The 23,072-nt window shown below is 39.6% G+C and overlaps 1 protein-coding gene across 1 annotated transcript in view; it reads right to left on the bottom strand.

Annotated features, from left to right (window-relative positions):
- The window catches only part of nsmfb (NMDA receptor synaptonuclear signaling and neuronal migration factor b), a 74,417-nt gene that overhangs the window by 42,093 nt on the left and 9,252 nt on the right, over positions 1–23,072 (bottom strand). Inside the window, exons 2-4 of the mRNA XM_080893543.1 lie at positions 9,711–9,772; positions 1,922–2,686; positions 1,687–1,759 (exon numbers count right to left, since the gene is read on the bottom strand). Coding sequence (XP_080749669.1) covers positions 1,687–1,759; positions 1,922–2,686; positions 9,711–9,772 — 900 coding nt within the window. The remainder of the gene's footprint in view (positions 1–1,686; positions 1,760–1,921; positions 2,687–9,710; positions 9,773–23,072) is intronic.

The following is a 23,072-nucleotide window of genomic DNA, read 5'->3' as shown; positions in this document are numbered from 1 at the left end:
CTCCGCTGTGTTTTGTGAGCTATTTTTTTGTGAGCTTATGTTGTGTTTTTCCTTTTTCTTATGTGTTTTATTCAGCTTTTTTCTATTTGCCATTGTTTTCTTAAGTTGCTATGCATTTGACCTTTTAGGGTTGCTGTACGACTCAGACCTCAGAGGGTTAAACAGCATTACTAAGATTTATCTATAGACTTATGCACAAGAAAACAGCTTTGAGTTCATGGTTTTAGTTTTCAGACGTAACTTTGGTAGTCAAGTCACCACTGCTACACTGTCTTTATCAGAAATATATCAAAGGAGTTCATTTCAACAAAGAATTGTTGCTATTTAAATAATGCTTGGCATGACCTACTTTTCAATCCTACCAAACCTTCATTGCCTTTAATCTTACATCCACATATTGACATCCCATCCAGCAGACATCGAGGTTGGGGGAATAAGGACACAGTAGACTGACTAGCACAAAGCCACATGAGGAACAGAGTTCAATGCGAGTTACCTAACTGGCATAGCAAGAAAAAAAGAAAAAGCAACAAGGAAGAACAGTGGGGGCGTTTGAAAGATTTACTCACGATATTCTACAGTCGTGGTTTGGAAGGCCGCCACACAGTGTGGAGAGGAAGAAGAGGAGACAAAAATGAAAGAGAAGTTAGCAATAGGGCCAGCCAAATACTCCACATACCCAAATTTTGGAGTGAGATTTATGTTCCAGTTCTCATTTTCAGGAGAGACAAAATGGAAGAATCCTACCTATAAATAAGTGAGCAGGGACTGGGATTCAAATATGACATGCACATTGAAAGAAGTGAGGAAGAGGAGATGATGACTGATGAAATATGTACATGTATGTACATCTAAAGTGTACCAAAATATCTCACCAGTTGGTTCTCAAGGACTGGCTATAACCAAACACTTAGTTTAATGTGTAGTCAATAATGTGTAGTCAATTAAACTGTGATATATCCATCATTCAGCCTGCCATTTAAATCAAAAGCGAGAGTCAGACCCATATATCAGTTTGACTCTAATACGGACACAGGCAGTCGGAAACAGATGGGGAAAGGAAGGTGAGACATATGGATAGCAAAGAGGGAGTGTGGGAGAGAAGAAGGGAAAAAAAGATCATGGTGGGTGCGCTTTGTCTGTTTGAGAGTCATAATTATAAGGTCAGGGTGATAGGTGATAATTAACCTGTCAGCAAGACTGGAACGGAGTTGTGTGTCTGCGTGTATGTGTGTCTTGGTTAAGGCACGTACACGATCTAGACCAACACATTTCCAGCTTTCTAAATGTGTTGATTTCAAAGACTCTTGGCTGCTCAATTTAGAGGAACAAGTACTATGCACAACACTGGAAACAGGTGCGTTCCATTCAGCTGGTATCATTGTTTACTGGGACACTTGTTGGACCATGTTGTTAAAATTACTAAACTGTGCTTCTACCAGTACAGATCTAAAACATCCAGTTTTTCTATGGGCAACTGCTTATTTCTAAAAAAAATGTCAAAGTGGCTTCCTATATTAATAAAACCAACGAGCATAAAGGTGTGAAAGCTCATTAAGACTTTGTATTAGAATGTTACATTTGTCTCTTGGAAGGAAAAGACTGGGGCCGTATCCTGCCAACATGGCAGCGAGATGCTGTGATGCACAGAGTGGGAGTGAAGGTGGATTTCCATGCCATACTCACGCCTGCATGGTGGTGGTGGCTGTCTGAAAGCTGAACATATTCTCTTTGGGGAACCAGCTGTTAGGATTGTCCTCTGCAAACACAAATAAGAAAAGGAAGGTGTGTGTCAGTGAGCATTACATTCAAACACAGGCCTTACAAATAGCAGTGGAGGTGAATAAAAACATGGCGAGAACGTGTTTAAATTTAGGCTCAGTTTGTTTATTCGTTTAAACCTTCACATTTAGTTTTATACCCCTGTCATCTGTAGATGCTCTGTCCTCGCTGTACATTCTCTCCAGTTTTTTGCGTTGCTTCCCTCCATCTCGGGGTGAGGTATCTAGGTCCAGGGAGCGCTGACTTTGGCATGGAGCCCGAATGCAGGCAACGCAGTCTGGGGTGTAGTCATCCCGCGACCCACCTCTCCTCATTCCCCAATCACGAATGTTGCCAGCGCTACCTGAGCTCTGCAGCGGCTGCGATGATGACGTTGGGCCTCCGTGATGCTGCTGGGCATGATGTTGGTTACTGCGGTGATGGCTGCTACGGTGATGGCTGCCACGGGCAGCTGAGGCGGTTGGTTGGCTGGTGCAGGATAGGCCATGACTGGCAGCAGAAGTGCTCTGTGAGAGAGGCTGCTCCCGGGAGCCCTTCAGCACCTCCAACTCCAGGCTCTCCTCACTGCCACGGCCCCCGAGGGTCATCCCGCCTTCCCTGGTGATTGTGTACACCCTGGCTGGCTTCACAGCAACAGGCCCCTGTGAACCCCTGGCAGCAGGTGGGTCCTCTATGGAAAGACTGCGTTCGGCAGAGAGTCGCCGTTTGGAGGGGCCAAGTGATGCTTGAGCCTGGAGAGTGTTGACTTGAGATTGAGACTGTGGGTTAGCGCTGGGATTAGACTGGCTGGACTGGGCGGGTTTAGCTATGGATAAACAACGGCTCTGTGGTGGCAGATTGTTGTTATGCAAGTGACTGACGTCTGGAGAGTCCTGGCCAGAGAAAGTTTCAGACAGTAGATGATCTGGGGATAAAGAGAAAGGGGATGAAGCAAAATTAACAAGAAAACATAGCAAGTGAGAGATAAATCATGCTGTCTGTTTTCTATATAGCTTTCATAAACGGACATCAGATAAATGCTTTCTATGTAAATAGAGTTAACAGGGAGCTTGCTTGTGTCTCTTTGGGATTTGTAGCTCTGGCAGCAGAGTGGTAAACATTTACTAGCTGCAAAGCTTTTGTGAGCACATGAGGAAAATAGAGAGGTGGCATAGTGATGGAAAAAAAACAAATAGCGAAAAGATGAAAGATTCAGAAATGGATGAGCCGGTACAGTCCAAGAAGCCCAGTTGTCCTGTAGGATCATGAAGGATGAATAGTTCTTCTCACTGTATAAATGGTTGCAATGCTGCAGGCTTGAAAGCAAGTGTAATCTGATGGGACTTGCTAGTTTTTCATTTTGTGTGTCCTGTGGATAAATAAGTATGGGTATAGTGATAATTTTCCGATGCCTTTAATTTAGTTTTATCTCCTTATAACGATGTTCATTTTTTTAACAAATATTTTTAATAATCATTGTCTTTCTATTTTAGACAATGTTTGACCTGTCTAAACAAGACTAGCTCCGGTTTCAAAGTCGTCTCCCTGGATAAATGACACCATTCGCCTCTCAAAGCGTTGCCGCTGTAAGGTTGAGCGTTTATGGAGGAAAACACACAGCAAATTCAAAAGTGTTAAATGTTTTGGTGTTAATAGTCTTCTTGCAAAAGTAGAGTTAATTTTACTCTAAGCAGAGTCACATTCTTTTAATGTAACTCTGAGGTGTAAAATGATAGTAGTTAAAATCGAGTGTTAAAAATGAGTGTTTCTCTGTCAAATCTGGAGGTGTTACAATGGAAACATTAACTCTTGACCTCTTAACTCTGAACTCCTACAGGGGCTATGACACCAACAGAGTAAATTCACAGACTCCGCCCCCAGCACGGCTCCAATCGAAGCTGAAGTGAAGCCGTTTCAGAACATTTTGCTCTACATATTTGAGTTGTTTGCCATGCTTGGTAAGTCATTTTTTCAAAGATTGTTTCAATTATTATGAGCTTTTACTTCTGTGGCTCTTTGGAGTTGAGACAAAGCTGTGTGAAAGGCATTAGCCATGTTGCTCGGTGATAGCATAATATTCTGTTTTAGCTAGCTGAAAGGTATTGTCTGCGGGCAAATGCCACAGCCTTGAAAAAAAGCTTGCATGTGAATTTTCAGTCAAATCTTTGGTCAAATACACCTAAAACAATGTCTAGAATGTGAAATGTTGGTATAATGGTGCTACTTGAAGCCTGAAAACGATCGCCCATAAAAAAAAAAAGAGCAAACAGCAGTAGCAGACGTCCTGACTGGGTTCTACGTTAGCATAGATCCCTCCAGAGTTTTGTGCACACGGTTTAGGTAAAAATTAAAAAGGTTGAGGTTTTACATTTAGTTCAGTATTACCTGCTGCCTGTGTCTTTGTCTTTTGGGAAAATACTTTACACAAGTAATGGCTCAAAGAGGATTCCTTTTTTTTTTTTTTTTAACTGTGCTGCAATTGTTTACTGGATTATTTGTGCCATTAATTAGTGTCAACTAATTTTTATTCAATCTCCGCACAGGATATTCTTGTGAAGATGGAATATGGGGGAGAGCAGAAGTGCGTTGAAGTTCCACAAAGGGATGAATGAAGGACATGCATATTGTATTGAAGAAATAAGTGATGAGAATGCTGTTATTTGCATTTACCATGTCAGACCTTTTGATAAACAAAGTTCTAATGAAAGTGAGAACATGTATACTGTTACATCTTTCAGAAAATGTTTTGAAATTGTGGTGCACAGTTCAGAATAAATGTTTTTAAAAAACCATTGCATCTTTTTAGTAAATGTTTATTTCCAAAAGAAATTTCTAGAAGTTCAGAACAGTAAAATTCCCGCTTTTAAGAATGAATTAGAAGATAACTCTTACGTAGTTAAACTAAAATACTCTTTGAGAGTTAATATATAAACTCTTAACACCAAGTGTTAAATTATCAACTCCAGACAGATTTGGTGTTTAACACTAAATCAGAGTTAACGTACCAACTCTCCAAAAAGAGTTAAATTAACACTCTCTGGTGTGGACCCATATAGACACTTTAATAGTGTTGAAATCAAATCCGACAGTGTTAATTTGGACATGCTGGATTTGCTGTGCACGTTTGCATGTCCATCTCCTTCATTTAAAGGACCTTTTAGTCCCTTTTAACACTTCACTTCGAGATGCGAGGGCTGCGTATTTCTCAGACTTAGTGTCTAAGAGCAGAGGTAACCTTCTATCTATGGTACTATTCAACACCATTAGTGATATTGTTACTCCTGCTCCACCTGCTGTCCCAAATTCATCAAATGAAGATTGTGAAAAATTTCTTTCTTTCTTCGTTGAAAATGTCAGTAACGTGAGGAACAATATCTCTCCTTCTGTGTCTCTCTTATCTGCTCCAACTCAAGCTAGGCCTGTAATTTTAGGAAGATTTTTACCTGTGTCCTTACCAGAGCTGTTCAAGTTAGTTAATTCGATGAAAGCGTCCTCCTGCTCTCTGGATATTTTACCTGGATTTTTATTTAAAAATGTCTTTTTGGTCTATTGGTCCCTGTGTGCTCACAATTATCAATACCTCACTGGTTTCTGGTCAGGTCCCTGTTTATTGTAAGAATGCTGTCATTCACCCACTGTTAAAAAAACCTAAGCTTGATGCTTCTCTTCTTAGTAGCTACAGACCGATTTCAAAATTACCGTTCATTGCTAAGATTTTAGAAAAGCTTATAGCTGTTCTAGAATACAGCATTCTGGATAAATTCCAATCTGGCTTTCGTAGAGCTCACTCTACTGAAACTACACTTCTTAGAGTCTCCAACGACATTTTGATGAGATGTGATGCAGGAGAATGCTCCGTTCTGTTGATGTTGGACCTGACCTCCGCCTTTGATACTGTGGACCATCATATTCTGCTAGATAGGCTGAGACACTGGGCGGGTATATCAGGGGCTGCTTTGGCCTGGTTTGAATCCTATTTGCATGAACGATCCTTTTCTGCGGCTACCTTTAAGTACAGTTCCTCTTCTACTTTTCTTGCCTATGGTGTGCCACAAGGTTCAGTTTTGGGGCCTTTATTGTTCTTGCTGTATTTACTTCCTCTTCAACACTTATTGAGCACTTTTAAGGACATTTCGTATCACTGCTATGCAGATGATATTCAGTTATATATCTCCTTTAAGCCCCATGATGTTTCCAAGCTACAGATTTTGCATAAGTGCATAGACTCCATTAGAGGTTGGATGGCTGTAAACTTTCTTCAACTAAATGAGGAGAAGACTGAAGTCCTTGTTTGTGCTCCTAAACATTTTGTACCTAGTGTTATGGAAAACTTGGGTCCACTTGCTACATTTGCCAAACCGTCTATCAGGAACCTTGGTGTTACTATTGGCTCAGGTCTGACTTTGGATGCCCATGTAAAATCTCTGGTTCGCTCCTGTTTTTATCACTTGAGAAACACTGCTAAGCTGAGTCCCATTGTATCGCGCTCCAAATTAGAAATTGTCATTCATGCATTTGTTTCATCTCGTCTGGATTATTGTAATTTTTTGCTTGTTTATGTAAAGCCTCTTTGGAGCATCTGCAAGTTGTTCAGAACGCTGCTGCAAAGCTTCTGACCAAGTCCTCCAAGTACTCCCATGTCACACCCCTGCTGATTCAGCTGCACTGGCTCCCCGATAAATTCAGAATCCACTTTAAGGTTTTGACCTTGACTTTCAGGGCTCTGCATAGACAAACGCCAACATATATAGTGCAGAATTATTAGGCAAATGAGTATTTTGTCCACATCATCCTCTTCATGCATGTTGTCTTACTCCAAGCTGTATAGGCTCGAAAGCCTACTACCAATTAAGCATATTAGGTGATGTGCATCGCTGTAATGAGAAGGGGTGTGGTCTAATGACATCAACACCCTATATCAGGTGTGCATAATTATTAGGCAACGGCCTTCCCTTTGGCAAAATGGGTCAAAAGAAGGACTTGACAGGCTCAGAAAAGTCAAAAATAGTGAGATATCTTGCAGAGGGATGCAGCAGTCTCAAAATTGCAAAGCTTCTGAAGCGTGATCATCGAACAATCAAGCGTTTCATTCAAAATAGTCAACAGGGTCGCAAGAAGCGTGTGGAAAAACCAAGGCGCAAAATAACTGCCCATGAACTGAGAAAAGTCAAGCGTGCAGCTGCCAAGATGCCACTTGCCACCAGTTTGGCCATATTTCAGAGCTGCAACATCACTGGAGTGCCCAAAAGCACAAGGTGTGCAATACTCAGAGACATGGCCAAGGTAAGAAAGGCTGAAAGACGACCACCACTGAACAAGACACACAAGCTGAAACGTCAAGACTGGGCCAAGAAATATCTCAAGACTGATTTTTCTAAGGTTTTATGGACTGATGAAATGAGAGTGAGTCTTCATGGGCCAGATGGGTGGGCCCGTGGCTGGATTGGTAAAGGGCAGAGAGCTCCAGTCTGACTCAGACGCCAGCAAGGTGGAGGTGGAGTACTGGTTTGGGCTGGTATCATCAAAGATGAGCTTGTGGGGCCTTTTCGGGTTGAGGATGAAGTCAAGCTCAACTCCCAGTCCTACTGCCAGTTCCTGGAAGACACCTTCTTCAAGCAGTGGTACAGGAAGAAGTCTGCATCCTTCAAGAAAAACATGATTTTCATGCAGGACAATGCTCCATCACACGCGTCCAAGTACTCCACAGCATGGCTGGCAAGAAAGGGTATAAAAGAAGAAAAACTAATGACATGGCCTCCTTGTTCACCTGATCGGAACCCCATTGAGAACCTGTGGTCCATCATCAAATGTGAGATTTACAAGGAGGGAAAACAGTACACCTCTCTGAACAGTGTCTGGGAGGCTGTGGTTGCTGCTGCACGCAATGTTGATGGTGAACAGATCAAAACACTGACAGAATCCATGGATGGCAGGCTTTTGAGTGTCCTTGCAAAGAAAGGTGGCTATATTGGTCGCTGATTTGTTTTTGTTTTGTTTTTGAATGTCAGAAATGTATATTTGTGAATGTGGAGATGTTATATTGGTTTCACTGGTAAAAATAAATAATTGAAATGGGTATATATTTGGTTTTTGTTAAGTTGCCTAATAATTATGCACAGTAATAGTCACCTGCACACACAGATATCCCCCTAAAATAGCTAAAACTAAAAACAAACTAAAAACTACTTCCAAAAACATTCAGCTTTGATATTAATGTGTTTTTTTGGTTCATTGAGAACATGGTTGTTGTTCAATAATAAAATTATTCCTCAAAAATACAACTTGCCTAATAATTCTGCACTCCCTGTATAAGTGAACTTTTACATCCATACATTACCAGCAGGTCCCTGAGGTAATGTGACTAGGGCTTGCTGGTTATCCTACACATGAGGCTGAAAACAAAAGGCAACAAAGCTTTTGTAACTGTGGCCCCCAGATTGTGGAACTCTCTCCCTTTGAGCCTGAGATCTGTGGACTCCGTGGTCGCTTTTAAAAAACAGCTAAAGACTCATCTTTTTAAACTTGCTTTTGGTTGATTTTTATTTTTAGGTTTTAGCTTCTGTGAAGCACTTTTTGATTTTTATCTTGAAAGGTGCTTTATAAATAAAATTTTACTGTACTTTACTTACTAAGTTATACTGAAGAAAAACTGAGTGGAAAGCAAACAGATTTGTAAGATTCCCTTTTATAAAGTTGAAATCATACACAGAAAAGCGATATTGCAAAGGTAGGGGAAAGGGAAGTGCTAGTTAGTCACAACAGCTTTTCCAGGATATAATTAAACTGAGCATAGTATTAGACTGAGTAGGTTACTAAGTTAGGCTCAACCACAATCCCAGTAGGTAAGCTGGTCTCAGTGCATCTGATAGCTCGCTTGATACCCTTCCAGACCCTTCCCAATTGGCAAGCACACAATCCTGTTTTAGCCTGCCCACAGATGCTGCGTATCTGCAGGCCACTTTGCACCTAACTTCAGCCCCATCTCAATTGTCATGTTTTCTGCTACTTTATGTATTCCACATATTTGCACTAAAAAGAGCATGCTAACAAATATAAATTACTACTGAAAATATAAATCCTCAATTACATTACCAATTCAGTTTTGTTTTTTCATAATCAGTTTACAAAAATAGTCATCTTACAGTGCTTTACATGTTAAAGTAAAAACCCTACAATATGATAATCCTCTATGAACAGCACTTGCCAACAGCAGGGGGGAAGAACTTGCAGATATATCAGTAATCTGCAACATTAAGATATCCTGCTTAGAATTGTTGAGGTATGGACTTTAGAAGACCTTGGATGGTGTCCTGTAGTATCAGGATTCACAACGGAATCGAGCAGCAGGATAGAGCAATCTGGAGTCAGTTCTCTGTCAAGTTCCTTATGCCATACCATACATGTCCTTCAAGAAGCCACTGCCATCAAGGAACACTGATGCCTTGAACTTGTCCACATGGTCTGCAGCCACTTCTGGTAAGCTTTAACCACTGCATTCTGGGAACCACCCACAATACGTGCTGATTTTCTGAACCAGTCACCCTGCTCTCACAGGTTGGCCCCTGTCAAAATTGTTCAGAGCCTTACACTTGCCCAATTTCCAATTCCAATTTTTCAGCACTTACCAGGTGACAGTATAGTTCGCTGCAGCTGATTTTAGGGTGATCAAATACTTATGGTTTTGGGGATAACCTGTGAAACATTGCTGTTGTGGTGTGACTGCACCCTGAAGCTGAGCGTTTATTACATAAACATCAGCATTTTTAAAATATTTTAATAACTGATTATCCGACATGTCACAGGCCAATATTTCACACAGAAATATTTTAAGGTATTTTTAGGAGTAGGAAATACGTGTGAAGCCGGAGAAACTGATATTTCTGACTAAATACTATATTGCTCTAATACTGATATAGTATTGTTGTAGGACTACTAAGTGTGCCACCTACCTGCTCCGTTGCGGTTCTCTGGATTGGTATTGGACAGGTATTCTCCAAATGCTCTGGCTGCTCTGTAGAGACACAAGTGCAAGACTTCACTCTGAGCTATTTTGCACAACTGTTGCTGTCAAACATAGCAAAGTGACTCACAAACATTTCACAGGATTCTCTCCACCTAAACAGGCTGTCTGAGCTTTTTCTCTCTAAGGCCCTCTTCACTGCAAGTAGGTTACATCACCACAGCACTCTGTGAGAGGAGCTGTTAATGTCCTGAATCCATACTCGCTATCTGCCATCACTCAACACAGTTACAGGCTGATCTTGGCTAAAGTCGGGAAGGGAAAAAGAATGAAAGCTTTCTATTACATATTTTTATAGCTTACTAAAATATTGAAATGGAAATGAACTGACATTTATATGAAGATTTTCCAATTTTAATAACCATTTTAATTGCTTTCATATCCTTTCGGTGGTCAGTGGCTCAATATGTCTTATATATCAATATGATTGATTCATGTAAGTAACTACTTTAGTATTTTTCTCACACATTACGTTCACTTTCTATTTTATTATAATTATGTTACATGAAAATAAGTGAAATATATAAAGATTTAAAGACAAACAAATTCATAAATTTGCTCTAGTTTTCTTTCATGACAAAGCTTATCCATCTCCCCTGCCCTACACAGAGGACGGTGTCGTTGCTTTTGCCATCCAGAAAAACAGGAAATAAATTCAATCATGTGTATGGCATAAAACATCCATATGGCAGGAACATTGAGGAACTGGCACGGTATACAATACATATATAGCTGAGTGTGGGTGGGTCTGCAGAAGAGAAAAAGTCACAGCAGTTCAATCTACTACCTCTGAAATGAGGAACAGTCTTGATTGAGTGCAATTAGCTCACTAACCATATCTATGATTCAAAAGGCCTTCATGCCTTGCTAATTAAAAAAGAAAAGAAAAGAAACTCTTATTCTAGCAAATAATGGGGTCAGTCAACCTTTGTACTGTATAAATTAACTTATCCTTTATTAATCCCCACAGGGAAATTCACTCTCTGTATTTAACACATCCTCAGAATTAGCTGTGGGAAACATGCAGGACCCAGGGACCAATGCCACCTCTACGGTCAAGGACACCTTTATACGGCATGTTTTTTTTAATGATGGGAGAGATCACAAATCCTCAAGGAAATCTGTGCAAGCATAGGGACAACATGTAAACTTCACATTGAAAGGGTCTTGGCCAGTGTTTAACCTCAGGTGTCTTTTGCTGTGCAAACCACTGAGCCACCATCTTGTCAGCATACTTTCTGTATGTAGGGTATATTGTACACAAGGATATGCAGTGCATCATGTCACACATTTTGCCATGCTTACAGCCTTATTCAAAAACAGTTACATTCATTTTTCATTTTAAAATCTACACACAAAACCCCATAATGACGATAAAAAAGTGGGCTGAAATGTGTAATATGAATGCTAATGCATAGAAGCATTCAGTCGTTGCTCAGTACTTTATCGAAGTACTTTGACAGCAATTACAGCCTCAAGCCTTTCTGTATGCTACAAACTAGGCACATCCATTTTCAGGCAGTTTTTCCCATTCTTCTTTGCAGAACCTCTCAAGCTTCATCAACTTGGATGGGGAGGGTCAGTGCACAGCCATTTTCAGATTTCTCCATAGATGTTCAGTTGGCTTCCACTCTGGGTCTGGCTGAAGCGACTCAAGGACATTGACAGAGTTTTCCCGAAACCACTACTTTGTTATCTTGGCTGTGTGTTTAGGGTCGTCGTCCTTTTGGTGCTCTGAAGCAGATTATCATCAAGGATGTCTCCGTACATTGCTTGCATTCAGTTCCAGTTCCCACAGCCAAAAAACGTCTCCACAGTACACCAGCACAATGCTTCACTATATGGTATGTATTAACCTGTTTGGCTTGAAATTCCTTTGTTTGAGGATAAGTCACACAATTATTCATAGTTTAAACTGAAAATACACTAGCGTTAACAACTCTATTGCCAAGAGAAGATTGCTAGTTCCACCTGCAGTAATTTATATACGGTGGTATAACTCTTTACTGAGACTTTCCCACCTTCAGTGTGCAATAATGGAACGTAAAAGGCATGAAGAGCAAAACCCATCACAGAACAGAGCAGGCAACGAAGACAACCCAAAGGACTGATTTAGTCTAACACAGCAGGAAGGAGTGGGTTCATCAAAGTATTTTATGTGATATAATATATTTTTTAAAAAGAATACAGCACCTTTATTTTCAGCTTTGCATATTTTTTCACTATTTGTGCTTTACAAATGTAAAGCAACATCATTTGTCTTTTTAGACATATAACTACTTAAATGATACCAAAAATTTGTGTGGACTGTGAAATTACAGATTATAATGTTATATTTTTGTATTGACATTTTATATCTTTAGAAGACGGGGAAAAAAAGAAAAAGGAAAGAGTCAGGGAGAGGTCTGTATCTTTCCACAATAAAACATCCACAACAACAAATCCTACACTGATTATGTCAGATACAGGGAGGAAGCATTGGGGTAGAGGTGGGTTGCAGAGTGGTTTGCAGATGCTCTGTAATGTGTGATTACACATTAGAGATTTGCCAGCTGGATAGAAGACAATCAACTGAGGCATCAGGTGATGCATGCTTGAACGAAGATGGCTTGATCTGCCAGTATTGGAACTGAGCTAGATTTAATGGCCTACCTGAGCTATTGCTATGGTCAATTTAAAAAGAAGAAGAAGAAAAAGTCTTCACTTCAGCTATATGTTTCAATCATAATATCCTGCAAGCAAGTGAGACTCTTAGTTGGTGCATACACAGTAAGATCAGCAGTTGTTCTATAATGTAAAACACCCACATACAAATACAATATGATAACAATCTTATAAAAGATATAGGCTACCCTCAAACACACCTATAAAGAAGCAACACAGCCTATAATCACTCTCCTCCCACTCACTCCGACCTGGCATTCCTGCCATCTGCAAACACAGATACACACACCAGGTCTCCCATGCTCAGAGTCTCCATGTGGAACAGCAGGCAGAGAAATAAATAGGGTACGCAACACACACACACATGCAACATGCTTTGTACACAGGGATAAAATCTCAGGGGGCTGCAGTGAAATGGAATTGTTGTGTTGCTTTAGCCTACATGCCTAAGTAATTAAATATGAGGCAGCACGTGCAGTGCTCCTCGTGAAAACCCCCTCCTACCCTGGCTGATATAGAGAAGGAGGAGAAGGCAAAGGACGGCACGAGGAAGAAAATGCAATCATCTGTGATCTATCTGCTTGACTGTGTGCACTCCCCCCAATAAAAATGCCATATGCTGTGCTGAGAGAAGGAGGATGTGAAAACACAGCAGCACTTTCTGTCAGCAGTGCACAGAAGTTCATTCAAGCTGAGATTGGTATAAACTATTAGAATTCACTGTCATGATTATACTGATCATGAAAATTGTACTGCAGTGTTTCCCACAGGAATCACAAGCACATTCACGTATTACAAAGTCAAGGTCAAAGGTCAAAGAGAGAAGGAACAGTTTGTTGAAGTCTGGAAATATCATGAAATATCATTTACAGTCAGAGAATATAAATAACTTTTACTTTTAATGGCCTATGTTGGAATATAAACCACTTCACCGAAAAGTTGTGAATCACTGACACATAGTTAGGTGAGAAATTTTGTTAGCTAACTATGTTAGCTATTTAGCAAATTTAAATATAATTTAAAATGATAATAATGGACTGCCATAAGGGGTCATATGATTGTTGGGGTTTTCTCTATATTATTTTACGTTCTCGTAAAATAGAGGCAACTGTTGTTGAAATCTGTCACTCTATAAATAAAACTGAACTCATCTGAACTGAATAATATAGAAGTTAACACCCGCCGGCCAGGCTTCTACCTTTCTACCTTTAAAAACCCGCCTTCTAGCCAAATGGCTGGTAGGCTTTTAGCTAGGCTTTAGCTTCAGCCAAGTGGAAGCTAAATTGGCTAGTCATTCATATGTAAATTAGGTTGTTACCTGGGAATTCTGGAGGGGAGTGGGGGTGTGTGAATGAGGGGGTGGGGGAGCTGCTAAAAGCTGTGAACTTCCTTTTGTGTTCGTCTTGATGCATTCTCAATCATCCAGGGAAATAAATCTCCAAAAGTCACCAACTTGGAGTGTTTCAGTTTGCCATCTTAGGGAGAAATCAACACACATGGGTGTATTTCCTTTGTTGCTGAGATTTATTGATAAAAACAGTACAAAAAACCAACCATTTGTACACATATTTACAAATAATAATAAAAAGTGAGTGAGTACATTTCAACATTTTCAGCAATCACTCACAATCCTGGCACTGCCATGGTATCTGTAGTCTGCATTTACCACATGTGTATCTTTAGCAGTGAACACATCACACAGTGGCATGATTGTTCTTGCATTTGTGTTTGACCTGACACATGGCTTTTTTTCCAGGGCTAGGTGTGGAGGGTTGTGTCCAAAGCAACTGTTCTTTTCTTGCCTTCTTCCCAGCTACATGAGAGTGAGCCAACTCTCTTGCAAGCTCCACCAGGAAGTCCACCCGTCTTTCCTTCGTCCCGGAGCATGCTTGATACAGCACATGTGCATTCAGTGCTGCCATGTCAATCATGTTATAAAACACGGCAACTGGCCAGCGCCGTGTTCCTCTGCGGACAGTGTACTCCCGAACCATCTGGTCCATCACATCCACGCCACACTTTGTTTTGTTGTAAAGGGTGACAGTGTTTGGCTTCCTTTTGGTAGTGTTATCAGTCTGAACCACGCTGTGCATGCTGCTAAGAATATAGACGGTCTTCTTCCGTTTGGCTACAGATACACATGTGGTAAATGCAGACTACAGATACCATGGCAGTGCCAGGATTGTGAGTGATTGCTGAAAATGTTGAAATGTACTCACTCACTTTTTATTATTATTTGTAAATATGTGTACAAATGGTTGGTTTTTTGTACTGTTTTCATCAATAAATCTCAGCAACAAAGGACATACACCCATGTGTGTTGATTTCTCCCTAAGATGGCAAACTGAAACACTCCAAGTTGGTGACTTTTGGAGATTTATTTCCCTGGATGATTGAGAATGCATCAAGACGAACACAAAAGGAAGTTCACAGCTTTTAGCAGCTCCCCCCCCCCCCCCCCGACAAACAAAGAGGCAGTTGGCAGTTAGAAATTAGCAATCATTCACACACCCCTACTCCCCTCCAGAATTCTCAGGTAACAACCTAATTTACATATGAATGACTAGCCAATTTAGCTTCCACTTGGCTGAAGCTAAAGCCTAGCTAAAAGCCATTTGGCTGGAAGGCGGGTTTTAAAGGTAGAAAAGCCAACTGGCTGCTCTCGGGGGCTCTAAAAACCAGCAAGTAGACTCCATAGAGGTTCCAGGAGTAAGAAGTAAAAACCCCATTTATATTTGCTATATGGATTTTGCTATGAGCGATAATATTGGAACTATCCAAACTGAAAAAAACAATGGCATGCACTCTTGCAGAAACCACAAGTCTTTAGGTGTCTGTATCAACAACAACAAAAAAGGTTTTACTCATTGAAAAGAACTACTGCACCAAATGAAACAGCGAGGGATTTGATTGGTCACTCCTACCATGTTAAGGTTTACGCAAACATTCCCGCAAACATCAGATGACTTGGGGAATGCAAGTTTGTGGTGAAGTCTGGGATTTGCAATGCATTCTGGGATAAGTTGTTCCTTCACCATTAAAAAATAGAAGTCAGTTTTTGATTTTCCTTTTTTTTTTTTTTAACCAACTCAAGGCTTACAACACACATGAAAAGATTTTTGAAACATCACTGGACAATGAAAACTAGTGGTTTACAGACAATATCTTATACTATGGCTGCTATTATTTACAGTTACACATTTATTATTAAACTATAATAATCTTTTAATTAACATTTTTATGGAGAGTTTAACTGGTGTCAAAATTTATGTTTTTAGCTGAATTTAAGCCATATCTTTAGAATCTGTCTTTCTGTAGTCGGGTGTTAATAAGGAAGATTCAGACAAAGAAACACACTAATGTATTACATTAGCACACACCCCTCAGGCCAAAGTGATTACCAGAGAAGCTTTATCTTGGCAATAAATATTTTTTATAACTCCAGAGGTCTCTGAAACAACAGTTATAATAATGTGTCAGAGATTTCTAGCTTGTGAATTATACATCATAGTATTAATCCTCTCACTGTGGCTTGAAAAGAGCCAACAAGCTGTAAATGTGTTTATAAAACCAAAATATAAAGTTGGGATGAGGGTGGGAAGTGTAATGAAGAACAGAGGCATAATATGTAAAGAAAGACTATTAAAAAAGGAGTGGGGGTAGGGGACAGCCGGGAGACAGATGATCTGGAAAGGAGTTGATATTAGAATTTGGTCATATTCTAGGCCTCCTTCTTTGTGAAGGAATTGGAGGACTATGCATATGAAAAAAAAGCAAAGCTTACAGATGCCTGGGGAAGTGTTTACATCAAATAGCAGGATGGTGAAATTCACAAACAAGACCATTAATAGTCAAGATAATAGAATAAAGCAAAGATATCTCCCAGCCTTCTTAGTACTGTTATCATTGCTTGTCCTTTTTTCTGCTCTATTCTTTGTGCCCTTTTTTAGTTTTATATCGCTTTTCCTACATCTCCTCTTCTCTTTCGTATTCTTCAGCTACGCGGTCCATTAAATAAATAAAAATGATGATGGTTGGCACACTTTGTTTTCACGTTGCTGTCCTGCTGGGACCTTGTTGAAAAGTCGTAACAGGGAAAAGAATTAGATTTCTGGCAGAATGCCTTAACTCCACAACAGCAAAGTTTTCATCCTCACAGAGGTAAAAATGATTAAATGAGTGTCTGATGCTGTTTTAGGCAGCAGGAGGCTTCACTGGGTTACCTGATGGTGCTCCAACATGTTCAGCAGATGAGAAGGTTATCACAGCCCCACTGATCAAAACTCTTCTTTGGCCTCTTTAACAGTTTTAGTTCAGAAAAGGTAATAATTCAGTTACTCTACCTCAGTGCATCTCATCACAACAGAACAGCAATAGTACACTGCTGTAATACAAGTGAAAAATAATTATGTCTTAGGAAATTTACAGTTCATTTAGTGATGTACTTGAAATGGATGAAAACAAAAGTTGCAAATGTCTTGATGCATGCTCAAGCATCATGGTCAGAAACTTTCCCAATGGAAACGTTGCATCCAGATGAACTGAATCAACTGTTTGGGAAAAGTTGGAACTACTACATATCAATTTCTCAGCTAATATATAGGGATTGCATGTACTCTAGAAAGGATGCTACTCCCATGGTGTGATGGAACAAGCAGTGAAGGAAAGTCAGGCACAAGTTAAAGTCCAAAAAAAGGTTTTTATTTAACCCCCCCAAAAAACTTGGTTAAATTATAAAGAAAAATCTAAATCTTGGGCCCATAAAAGAGGTCGAAGTACCAGAACTCTACTCACAAGCTGACAACAAAAAATACTACTAACTCAAACAAACTGAACTACCTAAATGAGACAAACGGGAAACTTAAATAGTGGCTGATCAGCCCACAAAAGCACAAAAAGGGGTAAAACACACAAACACCTAACTGAAACTACCATAACGAATTCCTGCGGTATGACCCATTTTGCAGGTCTCCATATAGGCTTGCTCCGCCCCTTTCTACATCTTACCTCATCAACCAAGGGACTGGGAACAGCTGCCACTGAGGTAACTCCGAAAACAAGGAAAGATTAAATCATACATACATAACAGTGTAAACTAAAATGTCACATATACGGCATATGGCACATACTCTATAAAATGGGAGTGAATCTTACATGCATGCAAACCCTACTATAGCTCTAACTGGAGATGGGTAGGTAAAAAAAATAGACTGGTTCAGTTTTGATGTAAGAATTTTGACACAGGAAGCAATTAGCAGCAACATTGTAAAATGTCAGTGACATTCAGGAACTATGCAACACTTGCAGTGTGAAATGGGTAGTTTTCCCAAAGTGGTCAATTGAAATACCTACCAATAAGAACAAAAGATACAGTTGATTGACATATGACAGGGTGGTAAATAGATTGAAGGGTTGCCTAGGAAACTAGGCCCTAGAATGTCCTCACATCACCTACAAAGTAATATGAATGAGCGAATTTCTTCATGTATGAATGGGAGTTTAGTTTACTGACTTTATTTTTGTGAGGAAATTCATCTTTTTAAGTTTTATTGTTATTTATTCCATATTGTCCTCTATTAAACAGCAGTTCTTGCTCATAAGGGGTCATATGTTTGTTGAGTTTTTGTTTGTATGTATTGTAGGGTCTACCTTACAATATAAAGCACCTTGAGGCACTGTTGTTGTGATTTGGTACTGTATAATTAAAATTGATTTATGAATTTATTACGGAAATGAATTAAATGATTATTCAAATTGATAGCAGAGAAAAGAACAAAACAAAGTAGTGGTGCAGAGTGTGGGCACTACTCTAAATTTATACAATGCCAATTTGACCTGTGTTCACTGTTACTTCTCTGTGTCCGTGTTTGCCTCATGTCTGTGCAAAGCACACACTATGAAGGCTGGCTGGTAATGGCAGATGACTTCATTAGGAGACATTTGCTCTGCTGCACTCCAAAGGCCAGGAGTCAGGCAATTACCCTATCTCCCAGGAGATTTACAATAGGGCATGAAAAAAAAAAAATTGTAAAGTGTAAAACCTAAAGAGACACAAGGCGGGATGCTACGGTTAACCAGAGCAGTCTCAGGTTCACATGGGGTGAAATTTTTTTCCGTTGCTCCAAGGACTTACTGGGCAGTTATTGGTTTTTCATTAAAGGGGCACCAGGTAAGAGGTTTATTGCCCTTAAGCACTAAATGACCATAATATATTTCTCTGGAGATTGGCCAGGTTATGAGTTTTGTGGCTTTCAAAACTCACTTTCCATCCCATTCTCCCCAGCCTCGTCACCAACTTGATTTTCAAGATGCTCCCAAAACCCCCAAACACAATTCACAAACATTCTAAAACAAACTATGGATAGTTTCACATTCTTGGTGCTGAAGTAAACTGAAGAACCCTGCATCATCTGCTCATAATCCATTTCTGTTTGACCTCTGCTCTGTTTAATTAAAGGTCAATTATAGCTCAGTAACCATTAACAGGAGAGTGTGGAGTGGGGTGGAGTATGGCCCTGATTCACTGATATTCCAATTCCTTCTACCCGATGAAGGTCAGCAAAGGTTACTGAAGACTTAATGACCATTTACAACACAGAGTGTGAGTAGCAATCATCCATGACCTATCCCAGAGTTTTTTTCCCCCTTGAAAACAGGCATGTTATTTTCTGCCACATATATGACACAGTCTGGCAGGACTGTAATTATCAGTCTTAAAAACTTGAATGAAACATACAAGTCTTAAGCATCCCCAAACAAAGAGTATTTAAATATCCCTGACTTTAATGTGCTATAATTGTCTAAATTTAATCTCAATATGAGAACATTTTTTTTATTAATGTTCACTGCTCTGTTTTTAATTATTTCCTAGTTTGGATTCACTATCTAGTCTTGGCAACTGCTGAGTGATAAAGGAACGCAAACACTTAACATTTGGTTACAGCTGAACCCAGTGGCGTGTCTAGAAAATTTTTGTTGGGGGGGCCAGGTAGGGGCACAGATTTGGAGAAGGGTGGCAGATGTAATTGGCAGATAATGTTAAAAACAATTCTACCAACCGTTAACCATAATTCAATAACCCTATAAACCTAATAACTGAATGCGCTTTTAACTCTTATTAGAATGAGATTTTAACCACTACGGTGCAAAGTTTTTAGATACTGCGTTGATAAAGTACAAGAGATATAATCAGTTAGTGTTTATTCAGCAGTCAAGGACATCAATATTTGCATAGTATTTTTACTGACATGCAGTGCACATATGTTTTGGGCAAAAACATTTTTGAATATTAAAATACGAACATTTTTAACATACAACTGGCAAATTAGCCAATGCCAATGCAAAACCAATGCCTATTAAAAAAAGAAGATAATCTTCTCACAAACCGGTGTTTGATTTTGAAACAGGAAAAAAGTGGGGAAACAAATGAAAAGACTAACATTTGACTAAAACCTGAAAGCAAGAAAATACTTTATATGCTGCCTTATGGTAAACTTTGGTAATATTGATAAAGAACAACACTGGCTGATGATGAAATACAGTCAGCTGGCATGGTGACACTGCCAGTATTAACCTGCAGGGCTGGACTGGGACAGAAAATCGGGCATTTTCACTACAGACCGGCCCACCAGGTATTAAAGCCATAAAGCCTTTGAATGAAAACAAATGCTGTTGTGACAGTGATGTACACTGTCTTATGGTATATGTATGATTTCTATACATTTTACGTCAGATAAAAACTTTGTTCGCAAGATTCAGATAATTATTTAATAAAAGCTAAATATTTGAAATGAGAATAAGAAAGAAAAGTATTTCTTTGTGCCCCACCTCTCCCTGTTAATGCCCTACCTGGCCCCCTGGCAACACTTTGCTAGATCCGCCCCTGCACAGCTATCAGCTGTCAGCTGCTTAGAAAAGGATCCTGGTGTTATTTGTCTCTCAGAAACAGTTCATAACTTCCCTTCAACTCATTTATGTCACCTAAAAGGTAAACCTGTTTCTCCATCACCTGTTCAGCTCTGATGATTCAGTAAGGACATCTCCTGGTTTCATCCTCATGTTTCCCTCTCACCACATATCCAAACCGATATCATGACCAGCAGGTTTACAGCTGTGGCTCCAGCAAACATCAGCTGATACTAGAAATTAATATTAAATAAATTCTAACAACAGCTGATCAAGCTTAAACGTGCTACTGTCGTTTAGCGCGACATCCGCTGGTTTCCTGTTTCTGGCGGAAAGTGGGCGATAAATAAACAAGAGAGAAAAGCCGATCAGCTGATCATTGATCAGTTTCATGATTGAAGTAGAAACAGAAGAGAGGGGGGGGGATAAGAGAAGAGGCAGCTGTGCAGCGTAAAGACAGAATAACTCCACCTTTGTGTCTTTTTCCATTCTAGCTAAAGCAAACTGCGTCTCTTCTCAGCTCAATACAAAACACATAATATTTTCTCTGAATGAGGGACCATTCCATTTTTTAAGGAGCCGTTGGCAACTCTACTAACTAACCTTATGAATAATATAAAGTTCACTACCAGTAACATCATAGCAACCGAACAGCTGTATAGAAACTCTGTCACGCTAGCACAACGAAAATAAACTCCACCTAAACTTGGTTTATATCTGACCCAGATAGAATGCAGGTCATAACTTCTTACCTGAAGTTCAGTTCACCTGATACTCGGACCGGCGGCTGCCTCGGGTCTCTCCTCCTCCTGCCTCCCCTTCCCTCATCCACCTGTTGCCTCTGTGGAAGCTCCGCCATAGCCACCACCAAACAACTGAGTTATTTTTACACATCGACCTGCATCTGGCCAATCCACCACCTCTCATTGTTCATGCCGTTACAAAAAAAAAAAAAAAAAAGTCATCAGCCCATCCTGCAAATGTCCGATGGCTAGTCCAGCTATGTTAACTTGTTAATCTTTCGCCGAAAAAGACAGACAGGCTTCACCTGAGCAAAAACAGGACAAAGGTGAATGTATCTCCCACAAAAGCTCAATTGGGTTATACTGAGAGCAGAAAACTAGTTCAAACTTGGCCTTTCCTTAATGCAAAGGCTTACTGTTATGAGACCAACCGGGGGTCTCGTAAGACTTGAGCTCTAATTTCTATGTTTTATGAGCCCCTAGTTAGGTGACTGTCTGACAGGGACAGCTCTGTCATCTTCAAAATAAAAAGGCCCACTGCACTTAAACCAGAGGAAAGTGACTCAATATGCACATAACTTTACTCAGTGAGCATAACATTCATGGCCACAAGGCCTTCAATAACGTTAAGGTGTCCCTGGTTGGCCTAAATCTTCAACCTTTTTGTATCCAACTTTACTGCGTATCATTCTTTATCATTCTTCAACCAACATTTTCTGTCATTTCCTTGTGAAAGACACAATAAAATCAAAAAGTAATAATCATTAAATAAGTATCATGCTCTGAGGCTTGCTGCCACTGAAACCGAAGCTTAAAGAGGGTGACAAAAGGAAGATTACCAGGTAATTCTTCATTAAAAAAAATAAGACTGGAAAAAACCCCAGTGCGATAGCATCATAACATGTTCGAACCAAGAGGTAATCTGTGTGTGTCTGAGCAGTGTTTAGTTTACCAGGATTGAATGAAACACATACTGATACAGCGACCTGGTTTGTGAGTTTCACGAGGTTGATCGTAGGTAACATAAGAACAGCAGTAACACCAGGCATGCTCACAAAATTATGGGATGAGCTTGACCACTGTATAGACGTAGGCTGTGTGTCCAGAGGGCAACACCTTGAGCACTTGTGAACATTGGAAATTTTGTATGTAACTTTATATTCAGCCATGTATTTTAAATTTAGCATTTTATGAAAGTTGGACCTTATTTGACATTGAAGACGAGGTCTGAAGTCCAAATTAATGTGATATTTACAATACCCAGATATGATTCCCTATGTGTCTATATGTTGCCAATACAAACAATGGCAGTAGGAAACAGAGTTTTAAATAGCTCTATGCAGCGTTATTGTCACTTTGACATTCAGATCAATCTATTGACCTTGAAGGAGAGGTCAAATGTAACATGATATAGGGCTGCTCGATTATGGCAAAAATGATAATCACGATTATTTTCACTGAAATTGAGATCACGATTATTTGACGATATTTATTTAACCCTTTAAGACCTACTATAGAACCAAGTCCACCAGAGCTTATATTATTTTTTTACATGCTGTAGTGCCATTTGTGGGAGCATTTCAAGTTGCTATACATCAATACAACTGTTATAGCCCATATTTTAATAATATGTATGCATTAAGTGCATAGTAATTACATAAATTGCAAAAAAGTGCAATAAACTACAAAAAAAATTGAAAATCGCGTTTGTTTTGTTTACATATATTTCTACTTGGAGAAATTTAAGAGGTTTATCCCTCAAAACTTTAAATACAATAAAGTTGCAAAAAATAGTTTCCCACCACAGGAAATTTATTTTGAGTGTCTTCATAGTTTTATTTTGGAGATACAGCAATTTTTATATACTGCAGGAAAAACAAAAAACAATCCTATGATGCAAATTTGCAAAGAAAACAGCATATGCATCATTTCACTGTGGGAAGTGTTACGACCAGCTGATAGGAACGGCGAAGCGTGTT

This window comes from Rhamphochromis sp. 'chilingali' (assembly GCF_963969265.1).
Source record: "Rhamphochromis sp. 'chilingali' genome assembly, chromosome: 10".
Classification (NCBI taxonomy): Eukaryota; Metazoa; Chordata; class Actinopteri; order Cichliformes; family Cichlidae; genus Rhamphochromis; species Rhamphochromis sp. 'chilingali'.
Note: the sequence above shows the minus strand (reverse complement) of the source record. Positions and strands in the feature narration are given on the sequence as shown.